Genomic DNA, 16,127 nt, shown 5'->3' with positions numbered 1-16,127 from the left:
TCCTAAATAGATAATTCTGAGTCCCAAATATTGAGCCAGACTCCAGTTTAGCACAACAAATACATGGAGCTCTCTGGCATCCCTGCCCCTGGAAGTTTATTTGGGTATTTATGATGGATCAAGCCTGGAGAGGCTGTAACATTTTTTGGAAGGACCTGGGACATTGGTCAGGCCATTCTGAGAAAGGTAAGAATGATCAGAGAAGAGCACATCTTAAATAAGAAGATGTTTAATGTCCAATAAGGCAGATACTGTCTTCTTACCTACAATTAAATCTATTTTCTCTCATTTTATTAATGAAATTGATCACTTCTTAGCCACTTGTGTCAACTTTGACCTTTTTGAAGGAAGGAGGAATGGGAGGGGAAGAGGGAAGCAGAAAGGGAGGCAGACCTAATTGAACAATGTAACCCAAACAGCATATCAATTGTTTTTATAGAAATGTAACAGGCCACTCTTAGAAATAGAAAGTTTACGAAATTCAGTGGATGTTATGATGACAGTTCCCTAAATAAAGCATTCAAAAGACAGGACATGTTCAGTTCATTTGTAATGAACAAACCTTGACCATTCACCTTTTATGTGTGCCTGGTACAGTGCTATGGCATTGAGGACACACAGGTAAACAAACGATTGTGCATAACAGTTTACACGAGGGGACTGGGTGCTTTCCAAATCCATGCTCTAGGAAAACCGAAAGGAACTTGGAAAGCATTATTCCCATAAAAGCCTTCTTCTATAAACATCAAGATTATTTCTCAACCCAGGAAACTGACTTGTCTATCAATAGTATTTTAATATGACAATGTCTTAACCGTGTGTAATTTAAAAATATTTTGTGGACAAGTTTTATGTCACCTGTGTAATGCAAAAGAATGACAATGAACCTGTTCTGTATAAAATCCTCTGTGACTCAGGTTGTAAGGGTGAGAGGGAAATATTTTCATTTCCTAAGAAGCATAAATGCCAAAGGTATCACCTGTTGTATTCCTAGCATTCTGGAGGTGGCATGGGCGAGAAGGCAGGCAGAGCAGTAAACTCACACATGGCCACAAGGGGGCCGCAGAAGACAGGAGGGCAAACTTTTGCCTCAAACTCAAACTGCCAAAACAGTCTTTTCTGGCTAGAAAAAAAGGGAGTTTCTGGCAGTGAAAAGTGGAGTTCCCAGAACCAGAATACCAAGGAAAAATGAGTACAGTAGCTCTGGCTCCACCGATGTTCCTCTTCCTGAAATTCAGGTTACAAAGTCACTGCATGGCTTCTGTTTGTGCAAGGTGCCAGCTCCCTGGAGGGCAGTGTGCTGGCACTGTCCTAGTTACTTAGACTGCGCCAACTTCAGGCCTCTGAAAAATAAGCTGAGAGCAAAGTACACTCCAGCGAGGATTTGCATGCTCTACCAAAACCTCCCCTTCATCCTCTGAGCTTGTGAGTGGCCTGGGACCGCAGACCTGTGGGAGGAAATGTGCATGTTTTAGTGAGACTTGGAAGAATCTAAGAGGAAAAATTAGATGAAGGTATTCTGGCAGTCATTGTTCAGCAGAGCTGAAGCCCAACTGCATCCATTCAGTGTTTTCAGCTGGAAAAAGAGAAACTATAAAGCATTTAGTCCAAGCTACTCACCCATTCCTATCACAGGGCACGACTCCCCAGAGATCCAAGCCATCCCTGGTTAAGGTGCCTGTCTGAACAGAAACAAACACTGGTTTGACTCTGAAGCTGCAGCTGCCCTACAGCGAAGGCCCCATCATGAAGACAAACAAGCTGGGCTGCATAGGAAGATGTACATCACAACACATCATCAAGATCAGCTCCTCAAGGAGGGGAACGGCAAAGTGGGGTCTAGAGTCTTGAGTGGAAGATTGAGGGATTCATCCATTGACTGGCAAGCTGGCCCTTAAGTTCTTTGAACTTGTCCTCCATGGTGAATAAAGAAAACACTAACTCCCTTAGACATTTCAAAGGATTGTGTTGAGGTTCCAGTGGTAGACTGAATGGATGGGAAAGTCCCTGGTCAGCTTGTGACAGGTGTAAAGTGGGTGAGTCCCAGTTTCCATAGTCGAAGTTAAAAGTAGGTCATCATAACAGAGTAGAATTTTTTACCTAAATGGCAATGTGTGTGAAAAGACTCATAAGAAGTGGTTTGCTATTTTAAAAATGTATGTATTTGTTTATTTGAGAGAGAGAAAGAGAGAGAGAGAATTCGCACTCACTAGTTCACTCCCCCAAATGCCTGCAACAGCTGTGAAGGAGCAGGACTGACGCCAGAAGGCAGATTTCAACCCAAGTCTCCCACTTACGTGGCAAGAACTCAGTTACCTGAGCCATTACCTCCTGTCTCCCAGGGTCTGTTCATAGTAGGCAGGTATCTCAATGGCTGGGACAAACATCCACACCCTGGTTCACTATATGATACTTGTTTGGTTAAAGGTGTTTATTGGTATTTATCTCAGTGGAGTATAATGATTAAGAAAGAGTTCAGACTAGGTTCAAACACCAGATGCATGTCCCAGGGCAAATTACTTAATTCCACAGAACATCAGTACCCTGATCTGTAATGTGATCATAATCTCATAGAGTTGTTATGAAGATTAAATGAGATAATATAGATAACACAGTTACTGTCTGACATACAGTAAAAGCTAGTAATAATGGCAACTCATAATTATTGGTCATTTTTAATTCAAATGCATGTCACAATTATCTCTCCCACCTGTCTCTTTTTCCAATTCCAAGGATATCATCATATAGATAGAATGTCTTTCCCTATGATCATAAAATATGGAATCAATGCCAAGAGCCGTGTTAACCTTCTGTTCCTTGCAGACATTTTTAACTTTGTATTTTAGAATAGTTTTAAATTGAGAGGTGTTATTATATTCCTAGAATCATATCTATGAACTACATTGACTCTGTTCTATTTTATTAACATCACATTAACGTGAGATTTGTGTTGTAGTAATTACCATGTATGTGTTGTGAGATACCCTGAGAATCCAATGTTTTAATAATTTCCTAGAGAATAAATTTTTTAAAATAATAGTTTCAAATTTACAGAACAAAAATGGTGAAGTAGTACACTGGGTACTCCAAGGATTATAGAACTCCGACCCCATTGGTTCTCTGCTATCAAACCTTCAAGATGTTCTTTAGTTAGCACGGAATTTCAGTTTGGGAAAATGAAGGCATTTCCTCAAGATGGATGATGGTGATGACTGCAGAACAGTGATAATGTACTTAATGCCAATGGATTGGCCACTTGGAATGGTTAAGGTGGTAAATTTTATGTGTATTTACCACAATATAAAATAAAGGAAGAAGATGCCAACAATAGCCTTCAATGTCTCCCCACCGCTTGGAGTGTGTAGAAATTCATACACAGGGATCCAAGGTCCACAGACACTTTTTTCCATTGCTAATGCCCTTCTCCTGTCAAAACCACACTCTGTGCCTTTGCCTGTGGTCACCTGCCTGCAATACCTTCCACTTCCATTGCCCCTCCCCCGCCTTCATCCCAGCACCTACATCTGCAGACTATAACAATACATTCAAGAGAGGTAGAATGACGGGCCCACAATGACAAATAAGCAATGAACTACAGATGGGAAAATTGAGCAAGGGTTTCATATGGGCATTATTGTAATCAAATTTCATAACAAGGCACAGTTTAACAAGTTCTCTCTTTTTACTCACTCATTAATTCAATAAATAATTATTGAGCACTATCTGTATGGCAATCACTATTTTTAGCATCAAGGATACAACAGTGGCCACCAGAGTTTGAACTTTGGTTTTTGTATGAGGGCTTTGACTGTGAAGCAACAGGTTGCTATTTTAATTAATCATCTTTCATATAATATCAAAACTTGGAAGTCCCTTAAAGAGTCACTTATTCCATACCTATTACCTCATCCCTAAACCACAGAATCTGAAAGCACAAGAGAATATCTATCCCAGATCACACACCAAGCAGAGATAAAACAAAGTCAGGTAAACCTGCCTTCTATATTTCCTGCCTCCCACGAGGATCAAAGCACCTATCCAGGCTGACAATGACAACAGAAGCGGCGATGGGCATGAAGATGAAACACACGTACCTTGTCAAAGCAGACAAGGTTCAATTGTCCACACACATTGATCCTCTGGGGGCTAATGCAGAAGATGCCTCTCTTCTTCAGCCTCCTCTGGGCATAGATGATGCCCGTGGTCAGAGCGGCAGGTAGAGCTGGTGGAACCGCGATGGTGATGACATCAAGGGCTTTCTTCACCACCTCTTCAGGAGGTTCCTGGAAGACAGTGGAAATCAACAGGCAGGCAAGCCAGCAACGAACAGCTTTGTGTGTATGACCTTTTTCCTTCTTTTCGTTTACTTCTTTAGGTTGAATTCTGAGAAATGGTATCAGCAAGTCAAAGAGTATGACCATGTTAATAGCTCTCAATATCTTTCTCCACAGTCCATGAAAAGGCTTGTGATGACCACACTACTGCTAGCAGAGGACAATGTACCTGCTTGCCACGACCTCACCAACACTGAGTATCTGATTTTATTTACAACTCTTCATTTAATAGCTACAAAATAATGCTTAATGGAAATATTTTCTCAGATTAAAAATATTAAAAAAAAATGGTGTTTCAAAAAAACAGAAGCTCTGTTTCTGATCCAGCTCCCTGCTAATGCACCTGGGAGAGCAGCAGAAGATGGTCCAAGTACACGAGCCCCTGCACTCATATGGGAGATTCAGATGGAGTTTGTGCCTGGCTTCCACCTGGCCTAGCCCCAGCTGTTGGAGACATTTGGGGAGTGAACCAGCAGATGAAAGATCTCTCCTCTCCTCTCCTCTCCTCTCCTCTCCTCTCCTCTCCTCTCCTCTCCTCTCCTCTCCTCTCCTCTCCTCTCCCCTCCCCTCCCCTCCCCTCCCCTCCCCTCCTCTTTCTCTGTCTCTCTCTGTCTCTCCCTCTCCCACTGTGGCTCTAACTTCAAAAAAATAAATCTTTAAAACAAAAAGAGAGCAAAGGTAGCTTACCCCACTGAGCACATAGACACACAGAGTATAGATCATGCCAATGGTGGCCGTCCCTACAAGGCACAGGAGGAACCTGATGGCATCTCTGTAGAGCTTGAAGTTCATTGGCTTGGGATACAAAATCGATCTCACGAGGTCCCCCTTTGCAGTGTTGAATCCTGAAGAGCAAACACAGGCAACCCTCTCTCAGGATAACAAAGCCTACTGCTGGCTCTCTTTTAAACCTCAGCCCTGCCTTTGCTTTGCTCTCCAGGTGTTTAAGCAGTGTTTACACTCAAAGGCAATTGAAGGATAATTAGGAAAACCCATGGTTGCTAGAATGGAACTATCTTACCTCTCTCAGAGTTTACTAGTCTCCCTGGCCTTCCTGGCATCTACTTCCCATTTCAGTGCATTACAGAAACAGGGAAGCACCATACTGGTGACAGAGTGTACCTCTTCCAAATACAGTATTATCTTAAGGAACTGACTCCTGAGTGTGCACACACACCTCACTTCAATTAAAATTAAATGACCCTTGGGGCCAGCGCTGTGGCGTAGTGGGTTAACGCCCTGGCCTGAAGCACAGGCATCCCATATGGGCACCGGTTCTAGTCCCAACTGCTCCTCTTCTGATCCAGCTCTCTGCTGTGGCCTGGGAAAGCAGTTGAAGATGGCCCAAGTCCTTGGGTCGCTGCACCCACGTGGGCGGAAGAAGCTCCTGGCTCCTGGCTTTGGATCAGCGGATGGAAGACCTCTCTCTGTTTCTACCTCTCTCTGTAACTCTTTCAAATAAATAAAATAAATCTAAAAAAAAAAAAAAAAAAAAATGACCCAGTGAATACTGATGCATTTTCTTCTCTAACCCTCTTCTGTGTTCTCAGTTTCTGATTATTCTTACATAGAAAGAACTTGGGATTTGGGATTAGAAGACCTGAGTTCCAGTTCAGCTATGTCCCTGGCTGTGCCATTTTTTTAAGAGTTCACTTGAAATTCATGGCCTTTGATGTGCAAGGCAAAGAGAGAAGGTATATTTGCTCTGCCAGTTTGCTGTGTGGAAATCAATGATAAATGGGCAAAGCACACAAATAGTCATTCTTGTCCTCGGTATTATCATTTTTACTCAACAGCATATGCCATAGCTCATATGCCAGTTAAAAGACATTCATTTACATATATTTGGGTTGTTATCTAAAGACTGCTCCTTGCCTAATAAATTTAAGGCACTAGCCAAATTTGCCACAATTATGTAAAGAACTCTAACAACAGCCAGGAGGAGGCACTAACCAGTTTGCAGCACTACGGCTCTCACGGTCCCGGAGCAAGTGGCCTTGGCCTGGATGACCTCTGTCCCACAGAAGAGGACATGCCGCTTGTAGTCTGCGTCACTCTGTGTTTTCCAGGGTGCAGCGCTATCCATCTTGGGTAACGGAGTTTTAGTGACTGGAATACTTTCTCCTATGGAAAATGAGAATCTCATTTCCGGAGGTCAGGCACCTCACTCATTTAAATCCAGCCTGCACTTACTCACCATACAACTGACGTTTGGCACAAGCTTGCCAGGTGGCAGAGACGACCCTGGGTAGTGGAGATACCAGGACAAGCAGAGCTCGTGTTTCTAAGAGGCCCGTAGTTTCAAGTGGGAGACAGAAGTGTGATCTGTATTGTCAGGGCTGAGGGTTGTGTACCAAAAGGGCTAATTTGCTAAAAATAAGCTGCAAATGACCACATAGAGAATAAGAAGCTGTGCAATCTCAGGCGTGGGGTGTGTGCAATCAGAGGTCCCGGGAGCTCCACTGGAGAGCCCTAGGAGTACCAATCAGAAGTGTTTCAACATTTTCCAGCAGGCCCTGGTGCTGACGGGAAAGGGGGCATTGTTCACTGCTTTGCTCCCGAGAGAAATAGCCTGTGTATGTAGAAGAGACTCACTCTGAGCACAGCGCACATGCAGATGAGCTGTGGTCACAAGAGTCCCATTGGAGGGCCTAATGTCTGAACCGTGGCAGCCAGCAGTGGGCACACATGGGATACACTGGGGTCATCAAACAAGGAAATAAGAAGCCACAAAATCCAAGGGTATTTTTATATTGACAGATCACACGGACAGAGGAATTTAAAAGGGTTTCCTTGTTCTTGACTTAAGAGGTGGAGCAGAGGGTGGCATTATTATTCGTCAACAGAGGGATTACAGGAGAGGAGGAAGAACCTGCCTTTGGCTACTGTGACTTGGAGCTGACTTGGAGAATGATGACACTGAAGTGCCCTGTAGGCAGTGATGTACTTACTTGGGCCTGGAGCTCAGGTGAAGGACTTGACTGGAGAGACTTACTCAGAGCTCATTGACTTATAAATGATTGTTAAAGCCACAGACAGAGACAGATGACTTAGAGGACCGGCGTAGGGTGAGAAGAGGAAAGGACGAGCACACAGCCCTGAGCAGTACAGCAACTAAGGAGGTGGAGAAAGACCAACTGCAGAAGAAACTGAACTTGGAGAGTTTTGTCTTAGAAAGTCAGCAGAAGAGAATTTTCAGAAGGCATAGTCAGAATAGTCCAATGCGGCAGAAAGGTCAATAAGAGGAGAAATGTAAGGAATCCTTTGGATTTGGCGGTAGGTACCTGACAATTTTTGCTGTGGGTTGAAGGGTGAACACAAGTAAGTGATGAAATAGTGAAAGAGACTATGGCCTGTTCTGAGGATCACACATGGAAAGCCTTCTGCTGGTTTGCAGAGTGGAGCAGGAAAAAGTCAGTTCTATTCCAGGATCTCAGGGCTACTTCCATCAGGAAAGTGGTAACTGAAGTGCTAACGTCCCAGCATTCAGGAATGTGTATGAGCCTATGGATTCTTGAGAGGAAGGGCCCTGATCTACCACGAGCTGAGAGGCATTTTTTCATATGCTCACATAGGTTGGAGATGTATGTTCTTGTCTCCATCTCATGCCTTCCTGGTCTGCCTAGCAGACATGGATTTGTTTGGATTTTGATAGGAACTACAGTACGACCCTGTGCATTTAGGACTGATCACGTCGTCTTCATTTGACAGAAATGCTGACACATCACCTGCCCAACGTGCTATATACATGCAAAATCAATGCAGCGCGAGCTCTAGCAATCATTCCTCTCTGGGCCACACCTGTGAAGTGAGGTGGCCTCTCAGGACCCTCCCAGCTGCAGCATACCACTTAATACTTGTTGTTTATTTGTTTATATTTTGCATTTAACTGACACACAAAAATTGTGCATTTCTGGGGTACCATGTGATGGTTCTCTACATGTACACACTGTATAATTTCCAGTCAGGGAAAAGATTTTGGAATGTTTACCTCAGACAGACAAGTTGAATGTTTGAGGAGAAAGACATGTTTAGCGAGCACCCTCTTAAAATGCATTATTCCAAAATACCCAGATCTACCAGCGGCATCACCAGGATCTTTTAACATTTTTAAGCTCAGCTAGAAAGAGCTGGGACTTGATCCAGTAGATTTCAGGATGTCATCGATGGTTTTCAAACCCTCCGAATTCATCCAAAGACTTATTTTACATTAAAAAAAATTAAGCACAAAAGTGACAGACCATTCTGAAAGACCTCATCACCTCTAACGTCTTTTCAGATATAATGAGAGGGTTGTAATCATTCATTCAAGCAGGGAATGCTAACTACCCAAAAAGTTAGGATTGCATGATACTGAACACATAGCAGCTTTTGCTTGGATTCTCACATCCATCCACAGTAAGACTAAGATTGGAAATAGGAGGGTCCCACAGCAGCCCCCACGTTGTCATTCAGGGGCCAGAGGAGCTGGGGCCACAGCAGTGCAGTGTGAGAGACAGCCCTGGTGGCCCTAGACTGTGCAGATGGAAATGCACCTGTCAGCATGCCTTCATCTACCACACAACTGCCATCAATCAGAAGGGCATCACATGGCATTTGTACTTTGTTCCCTGTCAAAATTAATAAATCTCCAGGCACCAGGAAGCGGGATTCCAACTCTTGGACTCCATCTGAAAATACAAGGAAACAGAGTTGAGTGAGGTTATTTTCCCACAGAGACATCGTTCATCATTTATCTGAGTTGGAAATCAACGAAAAAGTAACCAAGACACTTCAAAAATTTTTTTAAAAGAAAGATAGTTCTCGGGCTTGGAGCCGTGACACAGCAGGTTAAAAGCATAGCCTGCAGCACCAGCATCCCATCTAGGCTCTAATTTGAGTCCCAACTGTTCCACTTCTAATCTTGCTCCCTGCTAATGCACCTAGGAAAGCAGTGGAAGATGGCCCATGTCCCCGGGTCCCAGCACCCATGTGGAAGACCTGGAAGAGCAATTATATAGATGTAATTGTAGGGGCTGGCACTGTGGCACAGCGGGTTAACACCCTGACCTGAAGCACCAGCATCCCATTTGAGCACCAGTTCTAGTCCCGGCTGCTCCTCTTCCAATCCAGCTCTCTGCTATGGCCTGGGAAAAGCAGTAGAAGATGGCAGAAGTCCTTGGGCCCCTGTACCCATGTGGGAGATCCGGAAGAAGCTCCTGGCTCCTGGCTTTGGATCGGCACAGCTCTGGCTGTTGGGGGCAACTGGGGAGTGAACCATCGAGCAGAAGACCTCTCTCCTCTCTCTCTCTCTCTGCCTCTCCTCTCTCTGTATAACTCTGACTTTCAAATAAATAAATAAATCTTAAAAAAATAAAAAATAAATGTAATTGTATATAAGACTATATGTGAGTATATATACATACATACACACACATATGTATATATTTGCTAGTCTACTTGCTTGTACATATAGTCTTTAATTCTGTCATCTGAAAGATCCTAAAATCAAACCCTAATAATAATAAGTATATCCATTGTCCAAATTTTGGTTTCTAAATTCCATCACCCCCAAAGAGAACCAAATTTCCTTGAAGAAATGTCCTATTATAAGGCTGGGCCCAGAAAAGTGTAACATAAGCAGAGCAGCTTGTTGTGTCAACAAGTTGGGAAATGTGGGGGACATGGCAAAAATATATCAAAAGCAACTTAAAGGCCTCTGAGCCTGAGTCTGTAGCAGGTAAATAATGCTCATAAAGAGCTATAGCCATTGAGTAAAATACAGAATTCATGAATACATAGCGCCATAAGTAAATGAGGAGAAAATGTAGCTTTCCCTTCAGCAAAATGGCAATTAATTAATGTAGAAAGATAAAATTAGAAGATTATTATTTGGCAAGTATCAAAGTAATAATTTAACCAGGAAACATCAGTGAGTATAAAAATAGTGAGTGCAAATTTCAGGGTCTATTTATATAGTCTCAACATATCTCTCATCAAAATAACTGTTTATTACAAAGAGGAAGAGAGTAAATTTACAATGGCAGACATTATTTAATTAAATAATACAAGTTATCATCAACACTAATAAGATAAATTTAAAGTATGTACCACCTGAGAGGAAGTACAGAGACCACAATATTACACCTGTGATATGACAGGCAGCAATGTATATTGAATTTAACCGAGAAAATATCAGATAAAATCAAAGTAAGGGACATTTAGAAAGCATCAGACAAATCAAATTTGGGCAACAGTCTACAAAATAATGAGAGTCGAAAGAGTCAATGGCATGGAAGTCAAAACTGAAACGGATTGAAGAGATATGCAGACAAAGTATGTGATGTTGGATCCCCATCCAAAAAGAATGTTATTGAGAAATTAGCAAAGCATGAATAAGGTCTAGCCATTATTTCCTAATAATTTGTCAATATTAACTTCTTGAATGCACTGTTGTTTTGGAGATTGTCTGTCTTTAATAAATGCACACTTGGAGCAAGTGTTTTGCACAGCAATTAAGTCACCACTTGGGACACTTGCTTCCCATATTGGAGCCCCTGGATTCATATTGGAACCCCAGCTCCACTTCTGATCCAGCTTCCTACCAATGCACATCCAGGGAGTCTTCAAAGATAGGATAATTTCAGCAAAAACAGAAATAAAATATCCAATGGATGGAAATAAACCACCATGTCTGACATTATAACCACTGCCCCAATCATTTCCTAGAGAAAGTAGCCTGATCTAAACCTGTTGAAAACAATTCAAATGCCACATGGTGCAGCAGCTAAGACACTGGTTGGGTCTCTCACATCCTGTATCAGAGTGTCTGAGTTCAAAACCCAACTTCACCACCAATTCCAAATTCTTGCCAATGTGCACCCTGGGAGGCAGCAAGCCATGTCCCAACTACTTGGGTCCCTATTACTCATGTGGAAGACCTGCAATGAGTTCAAGACTTCTGACTTCAGCCTGACTCAGCCCCAGCTGTTGAAGTTTTTTGGGGGAGTCAACCAGTGAATGGAAGATCCTCTCTCTCTCTCTCTCTCTCTCTCTCTCTCTTTCAAATAAATAATTTTTTTTGACAGGCAGAGTGGACAGTGAGAGAGAGAGAGAGAGAGAGAGAGAGAGAAAGGTCTTCCTTTACCGTTGGTTCACCCTCCAATGGCCGCTGTGGCTGGTGCGCTGCGGCTGGCGCACCGCGCTGATCCGAAGCCAGGAGCCAGGTGCTTCTCCTAGTCTCTCATGCGGGTGCAGGACCCAACCACTTGGGCCATCCTCCATTGCACTCCCAGGCCACAGCAGAGAGCTGGACTGGAAGAGGGGCAACCGGGACAGAATCCGGAGCCCCGACCAGGACTAGAACCCAGTGTGCTGGCGCCGCAGGTGGAGAATTAGCCTATTGAGCCATGGCGCCAGCCTCAAATAAATAATTTTATAAAAAGAAATACACACTAGACTGTGTGGAGATCATGAAGTCACACATTGGCAGTTTTTTTTCTTTCAAATAGTTCCGGGAAAAACTATTCTTGTAACTATATTCTTTAAATTATTTTTGAGGAAAAAAAGAGAGATACGTAAGATAACATCGCTCACCTATCTGATAAGATAAATCTAAAAAGTTTGCCAGCACGTTCTGGTAGCAAGGCTGTGAGAAAAGAGGCACTCACACATTGATAGTGCAAATGCAAATTAACACCATATCTATGGAAAGAAATTTGGCAATATTTATCTAGCAAAATTACATATGCATTTATTCTTTAACCTAGCAAATTTACTTCTCAAAATCCCTACCAAAGATGTCTTGGCAAAAATGTGAAAAGACATGCAGAAGGCTTTCTATTACAAGCGCTGTGTTTCATAGTAAAAGACTGAGGGGGAAAAAGTCTTCAAAAAAGAGCTGATTGAATAAACAATGGTTCCTCTCACCAGAGAGTACTGTGCAGCCTAGATAATGAGTGAAGGAATCTAGACACGCTACTCTTAAAGTATCCTTGGCAGACATCACTAAGTATGTAAAGTGTACATAATAGGAAATATTTTTTTAAAAAATGTGGTATAACCTTATTTATTTCAATAAACAGAAGCAAAAATACAAGAGGACTTCAACATTTCATGGAAAAGAAAATTAAAAATAAATTTATTTTGATGCAAAAATTATGGAAATCCATGTATAGTTTTTTCGTAATATGCATTTCCAAAAACATTTTGAAGATCCCTCATATATATACATATATATATATCCTATGCTGTGTATGTAAAATATGGCTATGAAGTTATATATAATTCTTTATATTTTTCATGTAAGAATAAATCACATGAACAAAAATGACTAGTATGAGGAGAATGAGGACACCAAGAAGAGGAAAGAGGGAAAGCACTAGATGCGCCAAACATCTTCTGTTTTATTGATTTCAAACCATGTCGTTCTTTTTTCTAATATCTAAATAAAATTATACTAAAATAAAATAAAGTTTAGAGCAAAATGAGGGAAATGAACCTATCAAGTTTTTAATAGAACCATGTAGACAACTATTTTGAGGGACTTTAGGGCATAATAGTTTAAAATTTACTGTATCTGAGTGAAATTGTCATTTTTCATTTGATTATTATTTATAAGCCTTGTCTAGATTCCTGCTGAAATAGGGTGTTTTTAATTTCTGCTTGTTGAACTCTTTATTTAGTGTAGCTTCAAGCATTTGAGTATAATGTATATTGAAAATATTTTAGCTCAAAAATTAAAAAAGAAAGTCAGTGAAATAGAGAGAGAGCACAGGAGGAAGGAAGGGAGGGAGGATGGGAAATATTATTACACTCAGAATTGTATCTATGAACTACATTGAATCTGTTCTCTTTGTATTAATAAAACATTAACATGAGAATTGAAAAATGTAAGTGTAATAAATTTACAGATAACAATATTTAAAAATTGACTGCACATTTCTATTGGGATATCACAAAAGAGAACAAGCAAGACCTCTGAAACATAATGATGCTCACTCACTATCCTGAGGTTATTGTGCCTAATCAGGAAAAGCAAGGATAATTTTTTCATGTCTGTGAATCACAACTTTTGGTATTGATAAAGGAGAGATACAAGTACAAGCAACAAAGTCAGGTAAAATCTCCAAAGTTCTAAACTTGAACTGGCAATATCAGTATGAACATAATTTATTTTATCCTTAAAAATTACATCTGAAGTATGTCATTTGATGAGGCCTAGGAACTGTGACTAACACCACACCATTGCAAGGAGCATTCCTAACACTCTGAAGTCTGTAGTATCCTAACCAAGGACTCTTTAGAAATGGATGTATCCAGGTGTGGGGCAAAAGTTTTCCAAATAAGTTTATGGGCTCATGTTAAACTCAGGGCCCTATCTTAAAGCGGCTCTTCATGGTCAAAGATGGGATAATTTGAGTAAAATCAGGAATAAAAATGGAAATGGATGGAAAAACATTAACCATATCTAACATTGCAACACTTTTAAAAAGTTGCTATGTTACATGATCCACCAATTATTTTGAAAGCTGTTAAATAAAGAGAAATATTCAAATATTTGTTCTACTGCTTGAACTGAATCTCAGGGTAATGCAATAATTGAAGAAGGGTGTTTCTCTTTATAGAAATACTCCATCTAGTATATGAAAATGGTGTGAGAGAAGTAAAAGTGTGCAGCTGCTAGTCAAGTAATAGATACAAATCATGAGCATGTATTTCTGTCAATGTCACAAAAAGACAATCAGATATGATGTGCCTCCAGTGTACAATGTCCACCTTGAAGTATTCTCATTTTTTAAAAGATTTATTTATTTATTTGAAAGTCAGAGTTACACAGAGAGAGGAGAGGCAGAGAGAGAGAGAGAGAAGAGAGAGAGAGGTCTTCCATCTGTTGGTTCACTCCCCAATTGGTGACAATGACTGGAGCTGTGCCGATCCAAAGCCAGGAGCCAGGAGCTTCTTCTCAGTCTCCCACACAGGTGCAGGGGCCCAAGGACTTGGGCCATCTTATACTGCTTTCCCAGGTTATAGCAGAGAACTGGATCGGAAGTGGAGCAGCCAGGACTTGAACAGGTACCTATATGGGATACTGGCGCTTCAGGCCAGGGCGTTAACCCATTGTGCCACAGCGCTGGCCGCCTTCTTGAAGTATTCTTACCAACACCTCAAGCCTCCAGAGCTAGTTACCAACATTAAAAAAAATTCATTTAAACTATGTAAATCCCAAGACAAACAACTTATTTTCTTTAACAAAAAACTTGCAAGGAAAAGAAATGGAGGAGTGAACCTATAGATGGAAATAAATCAACTATAAGTTATGAACTTCATTTGGATCCTAAACTATATATAATGTATTTTATATAATAATGCATAAAATGTTAACATTTTTCAAAATATCTTTATACAGAATATATAATAACTACATATAATAAATTATGATTCATAAGTATACACACATGCACACACTTATAATAAAATTTAGGGAATTTGAGCACTGCCTATGTGATTGGTATATTTTAAAGTTATGGAGTTTTTTCAAATGTGATAAAGGAATTAAAATAAGTCCTTATATTTTGAAATGCTTTCAAATGAAATGATATGATATTTGAGATGGTTCCAAAATAATCCAAGATAAGAGAGCTTGTGGAACAGATGAAAAAAAAATCAATGACTTGATAATTATTAAATCTAGGTAATAGATACAGGGTTGCATTATAGTATTCTCTCTACTGTTACATATGCTCAAAGTTTTTCATCATTAAAGGTGAGAACAAGCAAATGACCAGGATACTTTTGAAAGATGGAAATTCACTTCCAACCAAGGTAGAATAAAAAGAACCACACTTATCTTTCATCTGAAACAACTAGAAACCACACATATTATATGTGGCATTGGTTTTTAGACACTGAACATCAAGCAATGAAAGAGATGGGAAATGAATGCAGGCACTGGACATTTGCCCAGATGATTGTCTTTAAAGAGTTATCAAACCACCACGTAGGGAGAGGGAATCCAGACAAAGTCCTGACGAGTCCCTGAATTCACAGCAGGGTTGAAGGTCTATGGGGTCCACAGTGGCATGAGCTCACAGGAGCACAGCATTGTGGTGTTAACTGTCCAGGAAAGCTGCAAAGCCCTGCAGAGGCTCCGCCCCCAATGCAGCCATCCAGAGATCTGCACAACTGTGAGAAAACTACGAGCAAATGAATGATGAACGTCTATGTCTTTTTTTTTTTTTTTTTTTTTTGACAGGCAGAGTTAGACAGTGAGAGAAGAGATAGAGAGAAAGGTCTTCCTTCTGTTGGTTCACCCCCCCCAAATGGCCGCTATGGCCAGCACTGTGCTGATCTGAAGCCAGGAAGGAGCCAGGAGCTTCCTTCAGGTCTCCCATGTGGGTTCAGGGACCCAAGCACCTGGGCCATCCTCCACTGCCTTCCTGGGCCACAGCAGAGAGCTGGACTGGAAGAGGAGCAACCGGGACAGAACCAGGGCCCCAACTGGGACTAGAACCTGGAGTACTGGTGCTGCAGCTGAAGGATTAGCTTAGTGAGCCGCGGTGCCGGCTACTGCGTGGGAGACCTGGAAGAAGTTCCTGGCTCCTGGCTTCAGATTGGTGCAGCTTTAGCCATTGCGGCCAATTGAGGAATGAACCAGCGGATGGAAGACCTCTCTCTCTCACTCTCTCTCTCTCTCTCTTTTTCTCTCTCTCTCTCTGCCTCCTCCTTCTCTCTCTGTATAACTTTGACTTTCAAAAAATAAATAAATAAATCTTTAAATAAATAAATAAAATAGAGACATGGCAGGATGCACAC

At 41.3% G+C, this 16,127-nt stretch overlaps 1 protein-coding gene across 9 annotated transcripts in view; it reads right to left on the bottom strand.

The window, feature by feature from the left end:
* Positions 1-16,127, bottom strand: part of ATP13A4 (ATPase 13A4) — a 147,322-nt gene that overhangs the window by 64,795 nt on the left and 66,400 nt on the right. For 8 of the 9 annotated variants that reach the window (XR_016232473.1, XM_089330837.1, XM_070072349.2 and 5 more), the window contains 5 exons: positions 8,870-9,004; positions 6,288-6,458; positions 5,022-5,179; positions 4,095-4,283; positions 1,621-1,682 (listed from right to left, as the gene is read on the bottom strand). Coding sequence is in view for 8 of the 9 variants with exons in the window: in XM_089330837.1 (XP_089186963.1) it covers positions 1,621-1,682; positions 4,095-4,283; positions 5,022-5,179; positions 6,288-6,458; positions 8,870-9,004 (715 nt within the window). In the remaining variant the exon portion in view is untranslated. The remainder of the gene's footprint in view (positions 1-1,620; positions 1,683-4,094; positions 4,284-5,021; positions 5,180-6,287; positions 6,459-8,869; positions 9,005-16,127) is intronic. The other variant, XM_089330842.1, reaches the window with a different exon arrangement.

The sequence above is a fragment of the Oryctolagus cuniculus genome, chromosome 4, assembly GCF_051225735.1.
Source record: "Oryctolagus cuniculus isolate XC-2025 breed Fujian yellow rabbit chromosome 4, ASM5122573v1, whole genome shotgun sequence".
Lineage (NCBI taxonomy): Eukaryota > Metazoa > Chordata > Mammalia > Lagomorpha > Leporidae > Oryctolagus > Oryctolagus cuniculus.
The sequence above is the reverse complement of the archived record's forward strand: the minus strand, read 5'-3'. Positions and strand labels throughout refer to the sequence as shown.